The sequence below is a fragment of the Lampris incognitus genome, chromosome 18 (genome assembly GCF_029633865.1).
Source record: "Lampris incognitus isolate fLamInc1 chromosome 18, fLamInc1.hap2, whole genome shotgun sequence".
Classification (NCBI taxonomy): Eukaryota; Metazoa; Chordata; class Actinopteri; order Lampriformes; family Lampridae; genus Lampris; species Lampris incognitus.
The window spans coordinates 7,183,355-7,204,629 of NC_079228.1; the positions used below are offsets into that span (position 1 = coordinate 7,183,355).

At 46.6% G+C, this 21,275-nt stretch overlaps 1 protein-coding gene and 1 long non-coding RNA gene across 3 annotated transcripts in view; one reads left to right on the plus strand and one right to left on the minus strand.

Annotated features, from left to right (window-relative positions):
• The window catches only part of glcci1a (glucocorticoid induced 1a), a 53,252-nt gene that overhangs the window by 13,301 nt on the left and 18,676 nt on the right, over positions 1–21,275 (minus strand). The window contains exons 2-5 of one of the 2 annotated variants that reach the window (XM_056298363.1): positions 9,690–9,832; positions 4,494–4,583; positions 1,002–1,133; positions 244–396 (exon numbers count right to left, since the gene is read on the minus strand). In XM_056298363.1, the coding sequence (XP_056154338.1) occupies positions 244–396; positions 1,002–1,133; positions 4,494–4,583; positions 9,690–9,832 (518 nt within the window). Of the gene's footprint in view, positions 1–243; positions 397–1,001; positions 1,137–4,493; positions 4,584–9,689; positions 9,833–21,275 lie in introns of both variants that reach the window. The other variant, XM_056298362.1, reaches the window with a different exon arrangement.
• On the plus strand, positions 4,225–5,147 carry LOC130128680 (uncharacterized). The gene is made up of 3 exons (XR_008811927.1): positions 4,225–4,364; positions 4,556–4,666; positions 4,860–5,147. It is a non-coding gene; the product is annotated as an uncharacterized LOC130128680 (long non-coding RNA).

Sequence of the window (21,275 nt, forward strand, 5' to 3'; positions counted from 1 at the left end):
GAAGATCTGAAACCATCCAGTGTGACAAATATGCAAACATAGAGGAAATGAGGAAGGGGGCAAAAACTTTTTCATGGAACTGTATGTGTCACAACAAACACTTGCAGTTGTGGTAACTGCTGAAAATAGATCCATCTTCACCAGCGCCAGACAGAAGAAACGACTTTCTTACATGTGGTGTAGGAGTAAATCCGAGAGCTACTTTTCTTCAGACTAGGAATTGAAAACAATACATTAACCCACCTTCAACTCCTCCTTTTCGCCATTATCTCTGATGAAGACCTTCTCCAGCTCATGGTTGATGCCCTCCATGCTGCTGGGCACCCTGGAGATGGAGGGCTTTGGCACTGTGATGTTGGACAGCGGCATCTGAGCCGACTTCGACATGGAAAACGGCTGAAATACCAACCGGGAGTAATATGGGTTAAGATATCTCTGGAAGTATCAACTTTTTGCCCAATGAGCTAACAAACCCTTAGCTTCCCATCGCTTTCACAATAGAGCACTTGGCATTGTTGCAGCATGTGCCTTGAGCATGGCATTCATACTAGCCAGTGTTAGGGGTTCAATTCCCACTGCAATGTGCTGCAGTCATTTCACTGTAAAGTATTTACTTTTCCTGCGTAAAATAAGAAGTGTGTCTTAATCTTTATATATATATATTCACAAAATAGCATAGTCTTGATAAGACACTGTATGTAAAGGTCATGGATGTTACGCAAATTTAGACACCACTTATATGTAGCAGGTATTGTAAATATAGACTGAAATTGTGAAATTGAATGGCCAATCACAACCTGGACTTGATGACCCCCATAAAGCATGACACAGCCCTGAAAGGGGCGTGTCATTCCGATGTTTATTTTCCATATTCACCACAGCATTCAACATTCCACATTCATGACGATGTTCCTTAAAAGCTTTACATGAACGAGGCATTTGATTCACATCAGCAGCACACTAATAAAGAGGGCAGAATAATATTCACGCCGAGCGCCCACATGAGCTTGGCTGGCTGCAGTAGAGGGGGTGATGGTGATGGTCCTGTACTGAAGAGGGGAGAGGCGCTCCTTGTCCTTGCTATGACGCCCTCCTTGTTTACTGCGATAGAGCTGCTGCCGGAGCTTGGCAATCTGCTGCAAGAGAAGAGGATGGAGAGGAGGGGGAGGTAAATTTGGGGGGGGGGGGCAAATAAAGTGAGATGAAAATCTGTGAGGTAGGCTGAACGTGAAATTAGTGTGTGTGGCACTTTGTCTGTACTCCAAGATACAGCATCTGACTAAATCAATGGTTCTCAATCCAGTTCCCGAGTACCACCAGTACTGCTGGTTTTGTATTCTGTAGTCCATCCATTATCCAAACCGCTTATCCTGCTCTCAGGGTCGCGGGGATGCTGGAGCCTATCTCAGCAGTCATTGGGCAGCAGGTGGGGAGACACCCTGGACAGGCCACCAGACCATCACAGGCCACCAGACCATCACAGGGCACACACACACCCACCCACCCACCCCAGGGACAATTTAATACGGCTGATCCACCTGACCTACATGTCTTTGGACTGTGGGAAGAAACCGGAGCACCCGGAGGAAACCCACACAGACACGGGGAGAACATGCAAACTCCACACAGAGGACGACCTCCAAGGTTGGACTACCCTGGGGGCTCGAACCCAGGACCTTCTTCCTGTGAGGTGACCACGCTAACCACTGCACCATCATGCCACCCATGCACCATCATGTCATTCAAACAATGAATAACCTTTAGTGCTTGGCCCTACTCTGTAGTGCTTCCCTGAATTCACCTGCTATGTCAGGCATTCCAGCCACCTGGCCAAGGAACGTTTAGACCAGACTGAACAGGTGACTGTCATAATCTACCTGGCAGGACAGAAACCTGGCAGTATGTTTGGTATCTGAAGACTGGCTTGAGAACCAGTGGGCTAAATTATTTGATGATTAAATTAACACTGAAAGTTGCTAATCTAAAAGAGCCACTAGGTGACACTTGTTTCCTGACACGCCAGAAAATCATCCTGGTCACAGACGTGATGAAGGCATCACATGCACTGTAGGGCACTTCCTGTTGACTATGTAGAGATCTTGAACAGAGCAGGAAGAGCAACGTTCAAGTCTCTGATCTAAAAACTATACTAAAGAAATACGTTTACAGAAATGCATGTGGAGACATTCGGAAAAGGCAAATTAACTACTACTCCCTTTTTTCTACCCAACTGTACTTGGCCAATTACCCCACTCTTCTGAGCCGTCCCAGTCGCTGCTCCACCCCCTCTGCCGATCCGGGGAGGGCTGCAGACTACCACATGTCTCCTCCCATACATGTGGAGTCACCAGCTGCTTCTTTTCACCTGACAGTGACGAGTTTCACCAGGGGGACGTAGCGCGTGGGAGGATCACTATTACTCCAGTCCCCCCCACCCCCACCCCGAACAACCAGAGGAGGCACTAGTGCAGCAAACAGGACACATACCCACACCCGGCTTCCCACCTGCAGACACCGCCAATTGTGTCTGTAGGGACGCCTGACCAAGCCGGAGGTAACACGGGGATTCGAACTGGCGATCCCCGTGTTGGTAGGCAACGGCATAGATCGCTACTCTACCCGGACGTCCCTAACAATGTCATTTAAGATAGACGGTGGTGTTTATATGCATAGGATTGGGGTTTGATTGAGAAAAGAAAAGTGAGTATAAGCAGTGACATTACTAGTGTGTGTAGGTACTGTACGTAGCCCTCTACTTCAGACATATGAAGATTATTCCATTCCTCCACTGCACTCCATTAACGCAGAACATGTCCAGACAAGCTCACACATCTCCACATAGGCTCCTCCAACTGGGCTTTCAGGCTCGGGCCGCTCTGATATTGGTCCCCGTTTCCCACGTTGCTTTGCCATAGCAACACAACAGCAGGCCAAACAAAAACATGGCTTCATATAGAGCTCTTATCAAAGAAGGCTCTGTCTGAACCAGCTGATATACGATCCCCTTTCTTAGGCCGGGAGACCTGTTACACACTGCAAACCTGGCAGCTTTTGTTTCCCTCTGAGCCTTCACGGGGCCAAGTCAAAAAGCACTCACTTCTCAGGTTTTCTACTAGCGCAGTGCATTGAGCTGATGAGACGCACTACGAGAATGTCAGATTACTTTGCAGAGGACTGGAAACACCGGCCTCCACAGAGCGGAGGAATATGCTGCTTTCTGTAGCACTGCCATCCATCGGTCAACAAACAGTCACCTAAGCATGCAAGTGCCAGTATGCGTGTGACATCACTTCACTGAAAGTGACAGAAATTAAGATGTGTATTGTAATATGCAAAAAATTTAAATATGTAATATGTAAAATTTTGCCAAATCAGTATACAGATTGACAAGACCATATTGGATCAGCCAAGGCCCGGGTTAACAAAGGTCGCCATTGGTGCTGTGCCCTCACATGGTACTGACGGAAACTGTAAAATAATGTTGTGGTGACCCCTGAAAAACAGGGGACAAGCCGAAAGAAGAAGAAGAAGAAGACTGTAATATGCACAACATAAGGGAGGCATAAGAGCTTCGGCCTCACAACTTAAAACATCATTGAAAGATATTTGTATTAATGTGATAGCGTCACATTTTAAGGCACACAAGCCAAATCTGTACTGCAGTTATTGCACAACAGATAGTGTACGGTTGTGGTACTGTGAGTATAAGCAGTGAAAGCAGTGGGGTTTAACAATCAAACCTAACATGCAAAAATCAACACTGCACCTACCCCAAGCTGCAATTTAGCCTGTTGGCCGATAGGAAACATGGAACTGGCTCAGTTCATTGATCGGATTTGTGACAGACAGAGCTTCTCATCATTTCCACGCTTGGACCACAGACCTAGCAGCACCCCAACTTGATGCAGCTGCACTGATGTGGTCTTCCCCTCTCTCCTAGTACCCAGTCCATTGACATCTATTGCATGTGTCAGCCCCCCTCTCCTCCGCCTTAGCTTGTGAGGATGTAACGTGCTGTAGCACACATTACCAAGGAGTAAGCGGGACTCCAGGTTGCCATTAATGTTCCTTCTACTGCACAAGGAGGTGGAGAAAAGCCAGCCAGAGGGCCCGACCGCCTATAAATTGCAGCGGGTTATTGCTATTGCAAAGAGGGGAAGTGGATAGTTACGAGGGAGATAGTGTTATCTTCCGCCTCCCTGCTACTGCCGAACACCAGCAGGGTGGAGCTGAGAGGGGCAGATAAGGCTGTGGCTTCTGCGAATGTCAGTGTGTCGCAGCATAAACCATCCACAACTCCAGCCACATCCCCCAAGCCTGAGGACAAAACACTCCGTTTGAACAGCTGAAGGAGGATGCTGACGGTACAGTGGGTGGCATTAGTTTAACTACAGTTCCAACACTTACAGGGATAAGATGGCTGTATCTGTGTCTTTAGGTGTGTGTGTGTGTGTGTGTGTGTGTGTGTGTGTGTGTGTGTGTGTGTCCTGTACCTCTTTGAGCTGATCGGCGCTGCCCCAGGACGCCGAGCGCTGATGTGTGCTCCTGTTTTCAGCTGTTTGGTCAATCCAACATCTAGGAGTCTGAAGAAGAACACATCACAGCAAAACACTACCGTCAGCAGAGCATGTGCTGTCACCTGCTCACAGTGAAAGATAGAGTCACGGTGAACTGCAGAGAGGCCGAGTAGAGAGACACACTCGCAAACACGCACACATACCGGAGACACCAGATGCCTTGCTCATCTTAATGAGCCCCAGCTCAAACACCTACTTGTTTATTTCTTCACGGCGAGTCAATTACTAGAGAGCCACCTCCCTCCACTCCTGCATCACTTTCTCTCTCTCTCCCTTTGACAGGATGAGCGATGAAGCAAACTACAGCCAGCACATCTGAGCTACAGAGAAGCTCTTCATATCTCTGGCAGCTGAGCTAGCCTTGTGCTTGAGCTAGCCTCGTGTTTGAGCTAGCCTTATGTTTGAGCTAGCCCTGTGTCTGAGCCAGCCTTGTGTCTGAGCTAGCCTTGTGCTTGAGCTAGCCTTGTGTTTGAGCTAGCCTTATGTCTGAGCTAGCCCTGTGTCTGAGCTAGCCTTGTGTTTGAGCTAGCCCTGTGTCTGAGCTAGCCTTGTGTCTGAGCTAGCTTTGTGCTTGCACTAGCCTTATGTCTTGAGCTAGCTCTGAGTTTGAGCTAGCCTTATGTCTGAGCTTGCCCTGTGTCTGAGGAAGCCCTGTATCTGAGCTAGCCTTATGTCTGAGCTAGCCCTGTGTTTGAGCTTGCGCTGTGTCTGAGCTACCTTGTGCTTGAGCTAGCCTTGTGTTTGAGCTAGCCTTGTGTTTGAGCTAGTCTTGTGTCTGAGCTAGCCTTGTGCTTGAGCTAGCCTTGTGTTTGAGCTAGCCTTATGTCTGAGCTTGCCCTGTGTCTGAGGAAGCCCTGTATCTGAGCTAGCCTTATGTCTGAGCTAGCCCTGTGTTTGAGCTTGCGCTGTGTCTGAGCTACCTTGTGCTTGAGCTAGCCTTGTGTTTGAGCTAGCCTTGTGTTTGAGCTAGTCTTGTGTCTGAGCTAGCCTTGTGCTTGAGCTAGCCTTGTGTTTGAGCTAGCCTTATGTCTGAGCTTGCCCTGTGTCTGAGGAAGCCCTGTATCTGAGCTAGCCTTATGTCTGAGCTAGCCCTGTGTTTGAGCTTGCGCTGTGTCTGAGCTACCTTGTGCTTGAGCTAGCCTTGTGTTTGAGCTAGCCTTGTGTTTGAGCTAGTCTTGTGTCTGAGCTAGCCTTGTGCTTGAGCTAGCCTTGTGTTTGAGCTAGCCTTATGTCTGAGCTAGCCTTGTGTTTGAGCTAGTCTTGTGTCTGAGCTAGCCTTGTGCTTGAGCTAGCCTTGTGTTTGAGCTAGTCTTGTGTCTGAGCTAGCCTTGTGCTTGAGCTAGCCTTGTGTTTGTGCTAGCCTTGTATCTGAGCTAGCCCTGTGTCTGAGCTAGCCTTGTGTCTGAGCTAGCCTTGTGCTTGAGCTAGCCTTGTGTTTGAGCTAGCCTTATGTCTGAGCTAGCCCTGTGTCTGAGCTAGCCTTGTGTTTGAGCTAGCCCTGTGTCTGAGCTAGCCTTGTGTCTGAGCTAGCTTTGTGCTTGCACTAGCCTTATGTCTTGAGCTAGCTCTGAGTTTGAGCTAGCCTTATGTCTGAGCTTGCCCTGTGTCTGAGGAAGCCCTGTATCTGAGCTAGCCTTATGTCTGAGCTAGCCCTGTGTTTGAGCTTGCGCTGTGTCTGAGCTACCTTGTGCTTGAGCTAGCCTTGTGTTTGAGCTAGCCTTGTGTTTGAGCTAGTCTTGTGTCTGAGCTAGCCTTGTGCTTGAGCTAGCCTTGTGTTTGAGCTAGCCTTATGTCTGAGCTTGCCCTGTGTCTGAGGAAGCCCTGTATCTGAGCTAGCCTTATGTCTGAGCTAGCCCTGTGTTTGAGCTTGCGCTGTGTCTGAGCTACCTTGTGCTTGAGCTAGCCTTGTGCTTGAGCTAGCCTTGTGTTTGAGCTAGCCTTATGTCTGAGCTTGCCCTGTGTCTGAGGAAGCCCTGTATCTGAGCTAGCCTTATGTCTTAGCTAGCCCTGTGTTTGAGCTTGCGCTGTGTCTGAGCTACCTTGTGCTTGAGCTAGCCTTGTGTTTGAGCTAGCCTTGTGTTTGAGCTAGTCTTGTGTCTGAGCTAGCCTTGTGCTTGAGCTAGCCTTGTGTTTGCTCAAGTCCCTTTACTTTCAGCTAACAAGAGATTCTTCTGGAAGCTTCTCAGTGTTCAGGCAGGGTAACCTCCTTGTGTCCTGGTGCAACCATGTGAACTGGGTACTGTGTGACACTGTGAAGTGCTTTGATACTGATGCCCTGCCTCTGCCTTGTTGAGTGATGGCACTGAGGCTCTCCAATAGCCCGCGAGTCTCCACCCCACAGTGGGAGCAGGGCCGAACCTCCACATGCCTGAGCCACAGCACCGGCAAAGTGATTCATAAGGAATCACAGATGCAAAAAAAGCAGCTGCCTCATGTCATCTGCAGGTACCTTTCACTGCTGGAGCTGAAGACTAGATGGCAAAGGATTGACAGGACTGTTGCTGCACAGCAGGACACAGTCTGAAGGCCTGGCTGCAGGACCAGAGCAGCAGTCTAGCCGAGCATAGAGATTAAATGACGGTCTGTGCTCTGATAAAGGCTGTCAGTATGACCCGTGCCTTCTGCTGGGCAGAGAGACCAAAAAGAGAAAATACACACTGTATGGAATGATGGAAAGTGCAGGGCCACCAATGTTTGCTAGGAGTGGTTGTAAAAGGTTGGTTCCTTATTGATCTCTGGTAAGACAATCACATTTCAAAGGTTGTTCTTTTGTGAAAAGCTCAGCGCCATGCCAGGCCAGCAGGATGAAGACTGCTTTGAATACAGCTTTTTCCCCCCTAATCCATGTGCTTACTAAGAGTTTAAACGGGATATCCCTGTTGTTCTGTTGTACAAACATATGAGCGAAAACATATTTCAATGTTGAATACATAATGGCACACGCTGTGTCACACGAACACACACCATACCTCTCCCCTTGCTGTGGACTATGCGTGACTGGACACTACCTTTCCCTGGGTCCACCATGCCTTCTGTCAGTTTACAAACCATGTGGGGGAGTTCAGGGTTTTGTTGGTTAGACTTTAACACATAAATAATTCCCTAGTGGTTAAATAAAATATAGCAGGGCCACTGATGCAGCCCTCTTCCACAGAGGCTTCCAGCTGAATGAAACCAGTTCGTTTGTTTCGTCTTTCACCTTCACTACAACAGCTGTATCAAGTCTAAAAAAAAAAGGGGGGGGGCATCTGGTTGGCGTGGTAGGTTATTCCGTTGCTTATCAACACAGGGATCGGCGGTTCGAATCCCTGTGTTACCTCCGACTTGGCTGGGTGTCCCTACAGACACAATTGGCAGTGTCTGTGGGTGGGAAGCCAGATATGGGTATGTGTCCTGGTCGCTGCACTAGCGCCTCCTCTGGTCGGTCGGGGCGCCTGTTCAAGGGGGGAGGGGTAACTGGGGGGGAACAGCGTGATCCTCCCACACGCTACGTCTCCCTGGTGAAACTCCTCACTGTCAGGTGAAAAGAAGCAGCTGGTGACTCCACATGTATGGGAGGAGACATGTGGTAGTCTGCAGCCCTCCCCCGATCGGCAGAGAGGGTGGAGCAGCGACCGGGACGACTTGGAACAGCGGGGTCATTGGCTGGGTACAATTTGGGAGAAAAAACTAAAAAAAAAGACAAGTGGATACAAACAAAAAACAAAAGTGGACACAGGTCTTCCTTGCTGACCTTTCCTAACGTGACAATGGAAATATTCTTATGTATTTGAGACCATCTTTAAAACGGGGCTCGTCTTGACCTGGCAAGCTTAGCATGGGCTGCTAGCCCACAGCTCACGGACCTGGGCAACTGATGCCTTTTACAGTAAGAGAAACTTAGTGTGGGTGACTGGAAGGGGCGGGGCAGTCCAATAGGAACGAGAGAAATGGCGGCGGCGGTGGCACAGACATATACAAACAGTTCGGCTCATCTGTCAGGCAGGAGCAGCAGGTCAAGTGGGAGCCATACCTCACCATCACGCCTGTGTGTCACCTCAGGAGCCGGGTTCATAATACACTGAAAACTCAGAACAGAGGGGTCAACTGTCTCTTAACGCTCACGTATACGTAGGTGGCAAATGTCACACAGCCGGGAGGAAGTGGGATGTATAGATCTGTCTGTGTGGACAACCTGGGATGCCTACTGTGAGAGGGTCAGGGAGGAGAGCTACTGCTGAGGGCGCAGGCCCACAATAAAGTGGGGTAAGACGTAAATCATCACTACTATTGAGAGGGTACAGTTGAGAGGAGGTTACTCGTTCTCTAAAACCCAACCCAGCTAACACGACGGCATTCTGGAAACAACCGTGGCCATGTTGCTAGCGCCACACAATATCTGACACGTGGCTTGTCAGAGGCATTTACCGTGAGTCAGAGAAGGGTGAATCAGTTCCTCTGATACAACATTTACTGACAGAATCCAGAGGAACTGATTCACCCTTCTTTCACTTTCCTACCTGGATTAATGAGCATGCATCAAGACATTTATTGTGAGGTTTCCTCTGACCAAGAAATTGTCAAGTCAGCGCAACACAAGTTGTCTTATCTCTTTTTTTTATCCCCTCCCCCCTTTTCTCCGCCGTTGTATCTGGCCAATCACCTCACTCTTCCGAACTGTCCCGGTCGCTGCTCCACCCCCTCTGCTGATCCAGGGAGGGCTGCAGACTACCAGGTCTCCTCTGATTCATGTGGAGTCAGCAGCCACTTCTTTTCACCTGACGGTGAGGGGTTTCACCAGGGGGACATAGCACGTGGGGGATCACACTATACTAGACGTGGTAGTCTGCGGCCCTCCCCGGATCGGCAGAGGGGATGGAGCAGAGACCAGGATGGCTCGGAAGAGTGGGGCAATTGGCCGGGTACAATTGGGCAGAAAAAGAGGGAAAAAATCCGATAAATAAACAGATAAACGTGCCACATTGTCACCGCTCAAAGCAGCTGCCCATCCTTCCCACCCTGTCAAAACTACACATGTATTCATGTTTGCAGGGGACCAAACACAACTTGACAAGTACAAACGGTTTGTGTGTTTATATGTACACATTTACAGGAGGCAGACATGGTTTTTACCTGTGTGGATTTATCTTTCATACAAGAGGGGTTTTGCACATGGGGGTCACGAGGCCACTGCCCGGTGAGGTAGGGGCCTGTGATGGTGCCCAAGGAAGAGGTCCGATGGATAGACCCCACACTCCGCACCTGTGGCCTTTCAACTGCGGAGATAAAGAGAACAGAGATAAGCCGTGGGACGTTAAAACAAATGCCACAGCCATCACCCAGACCGGAGATAAAGAGCCAGCGCAGAGGCAATTCAACTGCAAATACTCGACAAAAGCCTGCCTCCACCTCGGTCTTCTCTTGAGGACAGGGCTGTGATGCTGTTTACTGATGCTATGATTTCTTGGTCTACCTCGCAGTCATAGTGAGGCAATCCTACACCTGATAAAAATACCTCCTAAACACCCCTGGCTCCAGCAAATGCCAGAAACTGGGTCAAGGGCTTGTGGTTTCTGCTGACAGTTCTCCCCTATGCGGGCTTGTGTGTGCGCGTGTGTTTTTAGGAGAGACAATATTCACACCTTCCGAGACTTTCAGTTTTATCAGACCCAGGTCCAACTGTACCGGTCAATTCCACACCTTTGTCAATACCGGGGAGGGTGTAAAGAATACACTTTACTCAGATATCGGCAATCGGAAACACTTTGTCATTTCATTTCATGTACGCAACACATCCGTTTCCCCCAGCCCACAGCAGCGCAACACAAAGACAAAAACATGTCCAAAAACTACAAGAACACACATACTAACACATATATCGAAACTAACACACATATCCACACTAACACACATATCCACACTAACACACATATCCACACTAACACACATATCCACACTAACACATATATCTAAACTAACGCATATATCCAAACTAACACACACATCTAAACTAACACACATATATCCACACTAACACACATATCTAAACTAACACACATATCCACACTAACACACACATATCCACACTAACACACATATACCCAAACTAACACACATATATCCACACTAACACACATATCCACACTAACACATATATCCAAACTAACACACACATCTAAACTAACACACATATCCACACTAACACACATATCCACACTAACACACACATCCACACTAACACACATATCCACACTAACACATATATCTAAACTAACGCATATATCCAAACTAACACACACATCTAAACTAACACACATATCCACACTAACACACATATATCCACACTAACACACATATCTAAACTAACACACATATCCACACTAACACACACATATCCACACTAACACACATATACCCAAACTAACACACATATATCCACACTAACACACATATCCACACTAACACACATATCCAAACTAACACATATATCCAAACTAACACACATATCCACACTAACACACATATCTAAACTAACACACATATCCACACTAACACACATATATCCAAACTAACACACATATCCACACTAACACACATTTCTAAACTAACACACATATCCACACTAACACACATATCCAAACACACATATCCACACTAACACACATATCTAAACTAACACACATATCCACACTAACACACATATCTAAACTAACACACATATCCACACTAACACACATATCTAAACTAACACACATATCCACACTAACACACATATCTAAACTAACACACATATCCACACTAACACACATATCTAAACTAACGCATATATCCAAACTAACACACATATCCACACTAACACACATATATCCAAACTAACACACATATCCAAACTAAAAATAAATGAATAAATAAAATCACTGTCCAGGAGAACGAACGCCAGCCAGGATGACTGTCAAAACTGCCAGTCTGCATGGGCTAGCAGTTAGCTTAGCCTCCCCTGCCTCTGCATCCTGTCAGACCGCCCTCGGTGCTGCCTCCTCAGGCGCAGCTCCAGGCAGGGGCCGTGGTCCTTGGGCCCACCAGATGCAGCAGACCAGGCTCCCCCAGCTGATCCAACATCAGCTCTCCCAGCCAGACACCCGCGACACCCCTCCCTGCACTCCACACGATGAAGCCAAAAACACCACAGTCAACGCCAGGCAAGGCCGCCACCAGACCACCCTCGGTGCTATCGGAACTGTTGGGCTACATGGGCTAGCAGTTAGCTTAGCCTGCCACGCTTCCGTATCCTGTCAGACCGCCCACAGTGTTACCTCCTCCTCGGGCGCAGCTCCAGGCAGGGCCATGGTCCCGGGGCCCACAACACACAGCAGACCAAGCTCTCCCAGCCGATCCAGCGCCAGCTCTCCCAGCCATCAAATCAAGACAAAACTTAAACACAGATGTGGACAAAGACACTGCATGGACGGTACTGGGTCAGGCCGCCGCAAATGTGAATTCGCGCCGCCATCTTCCCACAGCGGGAGTGGAAAAGTAAATGGAATGAGTTTTAAAATGAGAAGCAGAGATCTCAAAGGCAAACATGGCGCCACCGCATCTGCAAAACAGACCAAACTGGACAAGTTTTCAGGAGCAAAAACTGCAGAATCACCAAGCGAGAAGTCACGCCGGCTGTGTTCTATCTAGGCATGTCCAAACTTTTGAATTTAAGATAGATGGGCAAGCCACAACAAGTTTTTTACTTAGTACAATACGTACAAAGTATAAACTATGCACTAAAGTACGTAGAGTAAGTTTGTGAGTTTGTTTGTTTTCAATGTGGCTTCCCAATAGGCACATTGTACATGATGCCTTCATTTATTTGACCCATCTTAATTAAGAGATTTAAACTTAGGAGCACTGTGCAGTAGTAATTTGTGTTTTCCTAGACCTGGTCATGTAAAGAGAATCCATTTAAAAAAGGTAGAGGGGCTGGGTTCCCTGGTATTAAGCCAGTGGATTACAGGTATATTATTATAGGGAACATGTTCAGTTTGTAAGATCACAGCAACGTCTAATGTAAGTACTTCTACCTGGTCACCAGGCCTTGCAATACTGTGGGACAAAATGCATCCCCCTTCTTCCTCACACATACAAGTGCACACAAGGCTTTCCTCGCAAGGCAAGGTTGGTTTTGACTTTTTAAAACCACTACCTTTACATATCCACTGAAGCTCTTCACTGCATGGCACCCATGAAGCTTCCTCACCGTAAAACCTAGCAAGTCACAGACCCGGGGACTTGACACAGTCACGATCTTAATTACAAGCTAGTTTCTTGTTTTTCTACTCGACAGTCAAAACATTGGGCTTACACAACCAAAAAGTGCCTTGCGTCACATTAAGCTGCACTCTCGAAGCTTTGGGGTCTTTGCATAGATTAAAAAAGAAAAAGTCATTTGGAAAGGGAACTGCTAAACGTCACTATATACACATCTTTATCAAAACACCTGCTCTACTGATCCGGAAGGGCTGCAGACTACCAGATGCCTCCTCCGATACATGTGGAGTCACCAGCCAATTCCTTTCACCTGACGGTGAGGAGTTTCACCAGGGAGATGTAGTGCATGGGAGCATCATGCTATTTCCCCCAGTTCCCCCTCCCCCCTGAACAGATGCCCCGACCGACCAGAGGAGGCGCTAGTGCAGCAACCAGAACACATACCCACATCCAGCTTCCCATCCGCAGACACGGCCAATTGTGTTTGTAGGGACGCCCGACCAAGCCGGAGGCAACACGGGGACTCAAACCGGGATCCCCGTGTTGGTAGGCAAAAGAATAGACCACTACGCTACCCCAATATACTCGTTCCTAATCCTTCCTTCTTCGTCACTCCCAATAAAAATCTTAGCACCTTCAGCTCTGCCACCTCCAGCTCCACCTCCTGTATTTTCGTCAGTGCCACTGTCTCCAAACCATATAACATAGTTGGTGTCGGGGCATCCAGGTGGCGTTGCACGTCTATCCCGTTGCCTCCCAACATGGGGATTGCCGGTGTGAATCCCCGTGTTACCTCCGGCTTGGTCGGGCGTCCCTACAGACACAATTGTTCGTGTCTGGAGGTGGGAAGCCAGATGTGGGTATGTGTCCCGGTTGCTGAAATAGCACATCCTCTGGTCAGTTGGGGCGCCTATTCGGGGGGAGGGGGAACTGGGGGAAAAGTGTGATCCTCCCATGCGCTACATCCCCCTGGTGAAATGCCTCACTGTCAGGTGAAAAGACGCGGCTAGTGACTCCACATGTATCGGAGGAGGCATGTGGTAGTCTACAGCCCTCCCCGGATCAGCAGAGTGGGTGGAGCAGCGACCGGGACGGCTCGGAAGAGTGGCCGGATAATTGGCCGGATACATTTGGGGACAAAAGGGGGGAAATTCCAAAAACAAAAAACAAAACAAAACAGCTGGTCTCACAACCATCTTATAAATCTTCCCTTTAACTCTTGCTGGTACCCTTCTGTCACAAACCACTCCTGGCACTCTTCTCCACTCACTTCACCCTGCCTGCACTCTCTTCTTCACCTCTCTTCTGCACTCCCTGTTACTTTGAACAGCTGACCTCAAGTATTTAAACTCATACACCTTTGTTACCTCTACTCCTTCCATCCTCACCATTACGCTGTCCTCCCTCTCATTCATGCATATGATAAAATTGTAAAACTTAATGGCTATTGTGATGTCCCCCTACATTTTGAAAAATACTGAGGGAGGCCCATCTTGATGTGACACATTTCAAATGGTCAGAATTTCTAAAATACATTTTATTTTACTAAAAGGCTGTTATGTACCTGAGAAGAAAAACGACCCATTCTGCAGAATTCCAGATCTTAATCAACAATAGGCACAGAAAATGCAAATAAAAATGCCACAGACTCTTTGTGGGTGTACTCATGCATGAAGTGTTTACAAGAACATTGCAAACCGCTGTCACTTGCACAAACACACAGTGTTGCATTGCATATGGGTGTGAAAGAACCTGAGCTGCACACTAAATTAAAAAGTAAAGCAAATTTAAAAATGACGTCAAAGAAACTACACCACTTTATCTGCCTAGTGACTAACACAGCACACAGCAGGGAGCGAAGCATCTACTAACCAAGCCAACAGACACAAGAGGGGCTCTATGGGAGGTGTATCAAAATAACAGCGACGGTCAAGTTACAGAAGTTCTAAGAGAGGGACTGACAGCCTGCAGTGTTGCTTTCAAATGTGAAGAATCAAGACAGAATACAGACTGAATTTATGATTGGACTAAATTATTTAGTAGAAGCAAGGCAAAAGATGAAACGACCCGCTGTGGAAATAAGTTTAGTCAATGAAATCAGCACGGCAGGTTTTTACAATGCATTCTTATTATGCATACATACCAGGACTCTATATCAAGACTAAAATGGTCACATGTACAACTGTTTTTCTATGAAATATAAGTTCTAATTTCACTAGGATGCACGGGGGGGTGTATACAATGGGCTGATTAAACATCTAAACATAAGGTAATGGGCCTAGGTTGGAAAATTAGAAAAATTAGTTCCAAATTTTAAAATATGGATTTCTTGCCACTCAAATAAATTGAAAAATAGGGACTGGGTTTCGAGACCTGATTTACTGATACAGTCTGAAAGTTTTGCAAAGTCAGGATATTAGGGTCAGTAATCAAAGTTGAGGTCATAGTTTTTGTAGAAACACAGTAAAAAAAAATCCAACTCCAACTCCTCCCACCTGAAGGGACAGCCAACGGCCAACCTCCCAGATCATTACCCTGACCTTAACCACACAAAACCCATACCTAAATTTGACCAGGAGGCGGCAGCTGGAAGTGTCCATAATGTTTCTGCCAGGGGAAATACCAGTGCCTACCTCCACCTCTCCAGGCTCTCCTCAACCTGCACCCTACTCTCACAAAGATCACAATGTCATCTGCAAACATTATAGTCCACGGAGACTCCTGCCTGATCTCGTCCATCCACCTGTCCATCACCACTGCAAACATTAAAGGGCTCAGAGCCGATCCTTGATGTAATCCCACCTCCACCTTGAACTCATCTGTCACTGCTACCGTACACCCCACTGCTGTCCCCTCACAGCAATCCCCACCATCCTCCTTGTAAAAATTAGGCAACGACAAATTGATCATTGACCAAAGTAATAGATCAGCAAACACATTAATTAGTACGTAATAAGTCTCAAATCGATCCTTAAGCAAGACTGGTGCATGAGCATTTCGATGATGAGTCTGAAACCTATAAAAATACAAATCTCCCTCTCACCCTTTTCGGGTGGTGTTTGGTGTTTGTCTTCCTCAAGCTCGGGTCCTCTACCAGAGGCCTGGGAGTTTGAGGGTTCTGCACAGTATCTCAGTTGTTCCTCGGACCACACTCTTCTGGATAGAGACCTCAGATGTTGCTCCTGGAATCTGCTGGAGCCACTCCCCCAGTTTGGGGGGTCACAGCCCCTAGTGCTCCTATTACCCCTGGAACTACTTTGGATCTCACCTTCCACATCTGATCTAGTTATTTCCTCAGCCCTTGGTATATCTCTAGTCAAGTCAACTTTATTTATATAGCACATTTAAAACAACCACAGTTGAACCAAAGTGCTGCACAAGCTTAAAATACAATATAAAATAAGTGACACATATGAATATAAAAATATATGTAAAGAAGACATAATAAAATAAAGAATATAAAATGTAAACAATAAAACATAAGAGTAAAAGTATATTTGCACAATAAAATCACGGTGTCAAGCTCAACTTGAATTGAATTCCGGCGAGAAGAGGTAGGTCTTTAACAAAGATTTAAAAGTCTCTAGGGTCTGAGCAGATCTTATGTGTACTGGTAAGTTGTTCCAGAGATCAGGGGCAGCAGCCACTGCAGAGGCTCTATCACCCCTGTTCTTTAAGCCTGGATCTGGGAACTTGTAGGAGCATCTGGTTTGTTGACCTGAGTGCTCTGACTGGTGTATGATAATGTATTAGCTCAGATAAATAAGATGGTGCCAGCCCATTTAAAGACTTAAAAACAAGTAATAAAATCTTAAACTGGATCCTAAAACAGACAGGAAGCCAATGAAGGGAGGCCAGTACAGGCGTTATGTGATCACGTCGTTTCTTTCCTGTCAGAAGGTAAGCAGCTGCATTTTGTGCAAGCTGCAGGCGATGAAGTGACAACTGAGCTACACCAATTTACAATGAATTACAATAATCCAAACGAGAGGAAATAATTGCATGAATTACCCTTTCAAGATCATTTGGAGGGAGATACGCCTTTACTTTTCCCAGAAGTCGTAATTGAAAAAAAAACTTGTTTTGACTACTGAGCTTATTTGTTTATTAAAGTTAAAAGAGCTGTCAAAAATCACACCAAGATTCCTAACAGAAGAGTGACTGTAGGAAGCTAAAGGGCTAAAGGGTAAAGAGTGCTGTCATAACCAACCAGAAGATCAGGTTGTCCATATACAATAATTTCAGTCTTATTTTGATTTAGTTTCAGGAAGTTTAACTCAATCCATGTTTTGACATCCTTTAAACAACTAAGCAAAGCCTGTATAGAATCTCTGCTGTTTGTTTTTACAGGTAGATAGATTTGCAAATCATCCGCAAAACAATGAAAAGACATATGTTTTTTTAAAAATGGACCCCAAGGGCAGCATATACAATGAGAAGAGAATGGGGCCCAAAATTGAGCTTTGAGGGACCCCACTGTTGGGGCCGCAGCTGAAGAGAATTGGTCTATATGGACAGGAAAGCTTCGATTTGACAGATAAGACTTGAACCATTTTAGGGCAGTACCTTTAACGCCTATACACAGCTCAAGACATGATAAAAGAATATTATGGTCAACCGTGTCGACGGCAGCAGTCAGGTCCAACAGCCCCAGAACAGCACGAGTTCCCAGAGTCTATAGTATAAAGAAGAAGATCATTAAAAACTCTTAAAAGGGCTGTTTCAGTGCCGTGATGTGATTTGAAGCCAGACTGGAACTTTTCAGAAATGCCATTAATTTCTAGGTGCGTTTGTAATTCTACATAAACTGTTTTCTCTAAGACTTTTGAAAGAAAATGCAGCTTAGAAATTGGCCTAAATTGGAAAGAACAGAGGGATCAAGACTGCTCTTTTTCATGAGGGGCTGCACTACAGCATGTTTGAAAGCAGCAGGAACACAGCCTGAGAGAAGAGAGGTGTTTATCAAATTTACAATACAAGACCCAACAGTGGTAAAAACATCCTTTAACAGTGTAGGTGGAATACTGTCAAGGGGGCAATGTGAAGGCCTGAAATGGTTAACTACCTCAGATGTAGAGGAGAGGGACATGGGCTCAAACTGCTCTAAGACAGATGGGCACATAAAATAAAAAGCAGGATCTGAGGCCGAATATGGTGAGGCCCTAATAGCAGAGATCTCATCTGTAAAAACTTTTAAGAAATTCTTCACAGAGCGTGGGTGTTGGCACAATGCTAGGAGAATCACATGGATTTATAAAAGAGTTAATAGTATTAAAAAGAACATGAGGCCTATGACAATTGTTAGACACAAGGTTTGGTAGAAACTGTGTTTTTGCAGATTTAACGGCTCTCTAGTACTCTGATAAGCAGTCTCTTAGAATTCCTAAGGAGACTTGAAGTTTGTCTTTCTTCCACTTTTTCTCAGTGCATCTATATGTGTCTAAGAGCGCGGATGGTGTCTTTGCGCCACGGCTCTGTCACTGGTTTAGGGCGTTTGGTTGCAACAGGAGCAATCAAGTCCAGTATGTCAGTGCAGGTAGAGTTAAAGAGTGGTAATGTCATCAGCACTGAGATTACAAGAGTCACCCAGGATGTAAAGCGTAGAGTCTTAAAAAGCAACAGAAAACTGAGACGCCGTCAAAGGGTTAATTGTGCGCAGGGAACGTGCTGGGGCGTGCAATTTAACCCGAGAACAAGGCAGCATCACAGTAAATAACACAGGCAAATGGTCCGATATACGTGCGTCACATATTTCACTGATGCATACACTTAAACCAAAGGCCAACACAAGGTCCAGTGTGTGACCCTTCTCATGCGTCAGGCCAGTCACCAACTGAGTGAGATTAAAAGTGTCAATAAGATTCAAAAAGTCTTTGACCAGAGGTCTGGATTCACAACAGACATGGCTATAAAAATCAGACAATTAAGAAACTGTCGCAGAAACTATCTAGCTTCTCATGATCTTTCGTCCTGATGCTGCCGTCACTCGGGATTGCTACATCGATCACTACAGCTGTCTTCCGTTCCTTGTCGACCACCACAATGTCTTGTTTGTTAGCCAGCACCTGCTTGTCAGTCTGGAACCTGAAGTCCCACAGGAGCTTAGCTCTGCCATTCTCAACCACCTTTGATGGTGTCTTCGATTTGGACTTGGGGACCTCCAGTCTGTATTCAGTACAGATATTCCTGTACAGTATCCAAAGGAGTTAAATCAAGTGCAACTGGACTTGGTATATATCCGTGAAGACATTTCGCCTCTAATCCAAGAGGCTTCCTCAGTTCGTGCCTTTCTGACTAGACCAAGCTAGTCTGACTGGCTGGTGATGAGACTCAAGACTTTATCCTCTTTGGAGTCGTTGTCAGAGCTATACATGTCCATGGCTCTTTGTGTTCCGACGTTTACTAATGTCCGTCGCTAACAGAGCCATAGATATGAGTGGCTCTTTCATGTACTGATGTTTGGCCGCGCTGGTCGTTATCGGAGCTATTGACATGCGTGGCTCTCCTGTGCTCCGATGTCCGGCCGCGCCCATCGTCATCGGAGCTATTGATTTGCATTTGTTTAGCAGTGACGGTCCTTGGGGGTTTTATTTCGACTTCATTATTCAGTGGTCATGGGAGTTGTTGGAGCCATTAGTGACCAACTGCTGTTCTTGGAGGCTAGGCTTCTTGAGTCTCCTGGGTAGAGATGAAAGGACGGCATTGTAAGTGCGAGATAGGTGGTGTCGCAGACCTCCTCCTCTGTTGAGGGATGATTTTTCCAGTTTCGCATAGATGGCCTCCTTCACCCCTCTTTCAAACCATCTATCTTCTCTGTCCAAAATGTGTACGTTGCTGTCCTCGAAGGAGTGTGTCTTCTCCTTTAGGTGTAGATAGACTGCTGAGTCTTGTCCTGAGGAGTTTGGCCTTCTGTGTGGGGCCATCCGTTTGTGTAGTGGTTGTTTGGTTTCTCCTATGTATAGGTCAGTATAATCCTCATTGCATTGTACAGCATACACCAGATTGCTTTTCCGGGTGCGTGGTACATGGTCTTTGGGATGAACCAGTCTTTGTCGGAGTGTGTTGCTGGGTTTGAAGTAAACCGGGATGAGGTTTTTGTTGAAAATTCTCCGGAGTTTCTCGGAGACCCCAGAAACATACGGGATGACTGTGCTCTTCCTTCTGTTCCTTTTCTCCTCATCGCTCACCTGGTTGGTCTTTTTTGGAACGTGTTGATTCGGAAAAGCAATCTGGTGTATACTGTACAATGCAATGAGGATTGCACTGACCTATACATAGGAGAAACCAAACAACCACTACACAAACGGATGGCCCCACACAGAAGGCCAAACTCCTCAGGACAAGACTCAGCAGTCTATCTACACCTAAAGGAGAAGACACACTCCTTCGAGGACAGCAACGTACACATTTTGGACAGAGAAGATAGATGGTTTGAAAGAGGGGTGAAGGAGGCCATCTATGCGAAACTGGAAAAATCATCCCTCAACAGAGGAGGAGGTCTGTGACACCACCTATCTCGCACTTACAATGCCGTCCTTTCATCTCTACCCAGGAGACTCAAGAAGCCTAGCCTCCAAGAACAACAGTTGGTCACTAATGGCTCCAACGACTCTCATGACCATTGAATAATGAAGTCGAAACTAACACCCCCAACGACCGTCGCTGCTAAACAAATGCAAATCAATAGCTCGTATGGCGACGGGCGCGGCCGGACATCGGAGCACAGGAGAGCCACGCATATCAATAGCTCCGATAACGACGGGCGCGGCCAAACATCGGTACACAAAAGAGCCACTCATATCTATGGCTGTTAGCGACGGGCATTAGTAAACATCGGAACACAAAGAGCCATGGACATGTATAGCTCTGACAACGACTCCAAAGAGGATAAATTCTGAGTCTCATCACCAGCCAGTCAGACTAGCATGGTCTAGTCAGAAAGGCATGAACTGAGGAAGTCTCTTGGATGAGAGGCGAAACATCTTCACGGATATATACCAAGTCCAATTGCACTTGATTTAACTCCTTTGGATAAGCATGACCTGGATGAATGAGAACATTCACAGACATCCTGTACAGTATCCCAGCCATTTGGTTATGCCTTTCAGTGTATGCTTTTCCAGATAGCATTTCACACCCTGCTACTAACTGCTGGACTGTCTCAGGGGCGTCTTTGCACAAGCCTGCATCTTAGGTCTTGTCTGGTGTGGTCAACCCCTGCCTCAATCTATCTGGTCCTGAGTGCCTGTTCTTGTGCTGCAGAGCTTCTGTGCTGTCCTTCATTCCAGCTTTTTCTAGCCACTAACAGGATTTCTTGTCATCAGCTATGTCTTGTATCTGTTGATGGTACATCCCATGGAGGGGCGTAGTCTTCCATGATACCTCCTCTTCTTCTTCCTCTCCACTCTGTCTTCTGCTACCTGAGTTCATCCTGGGGGGCCCTGTTTCTGATGTACTCAT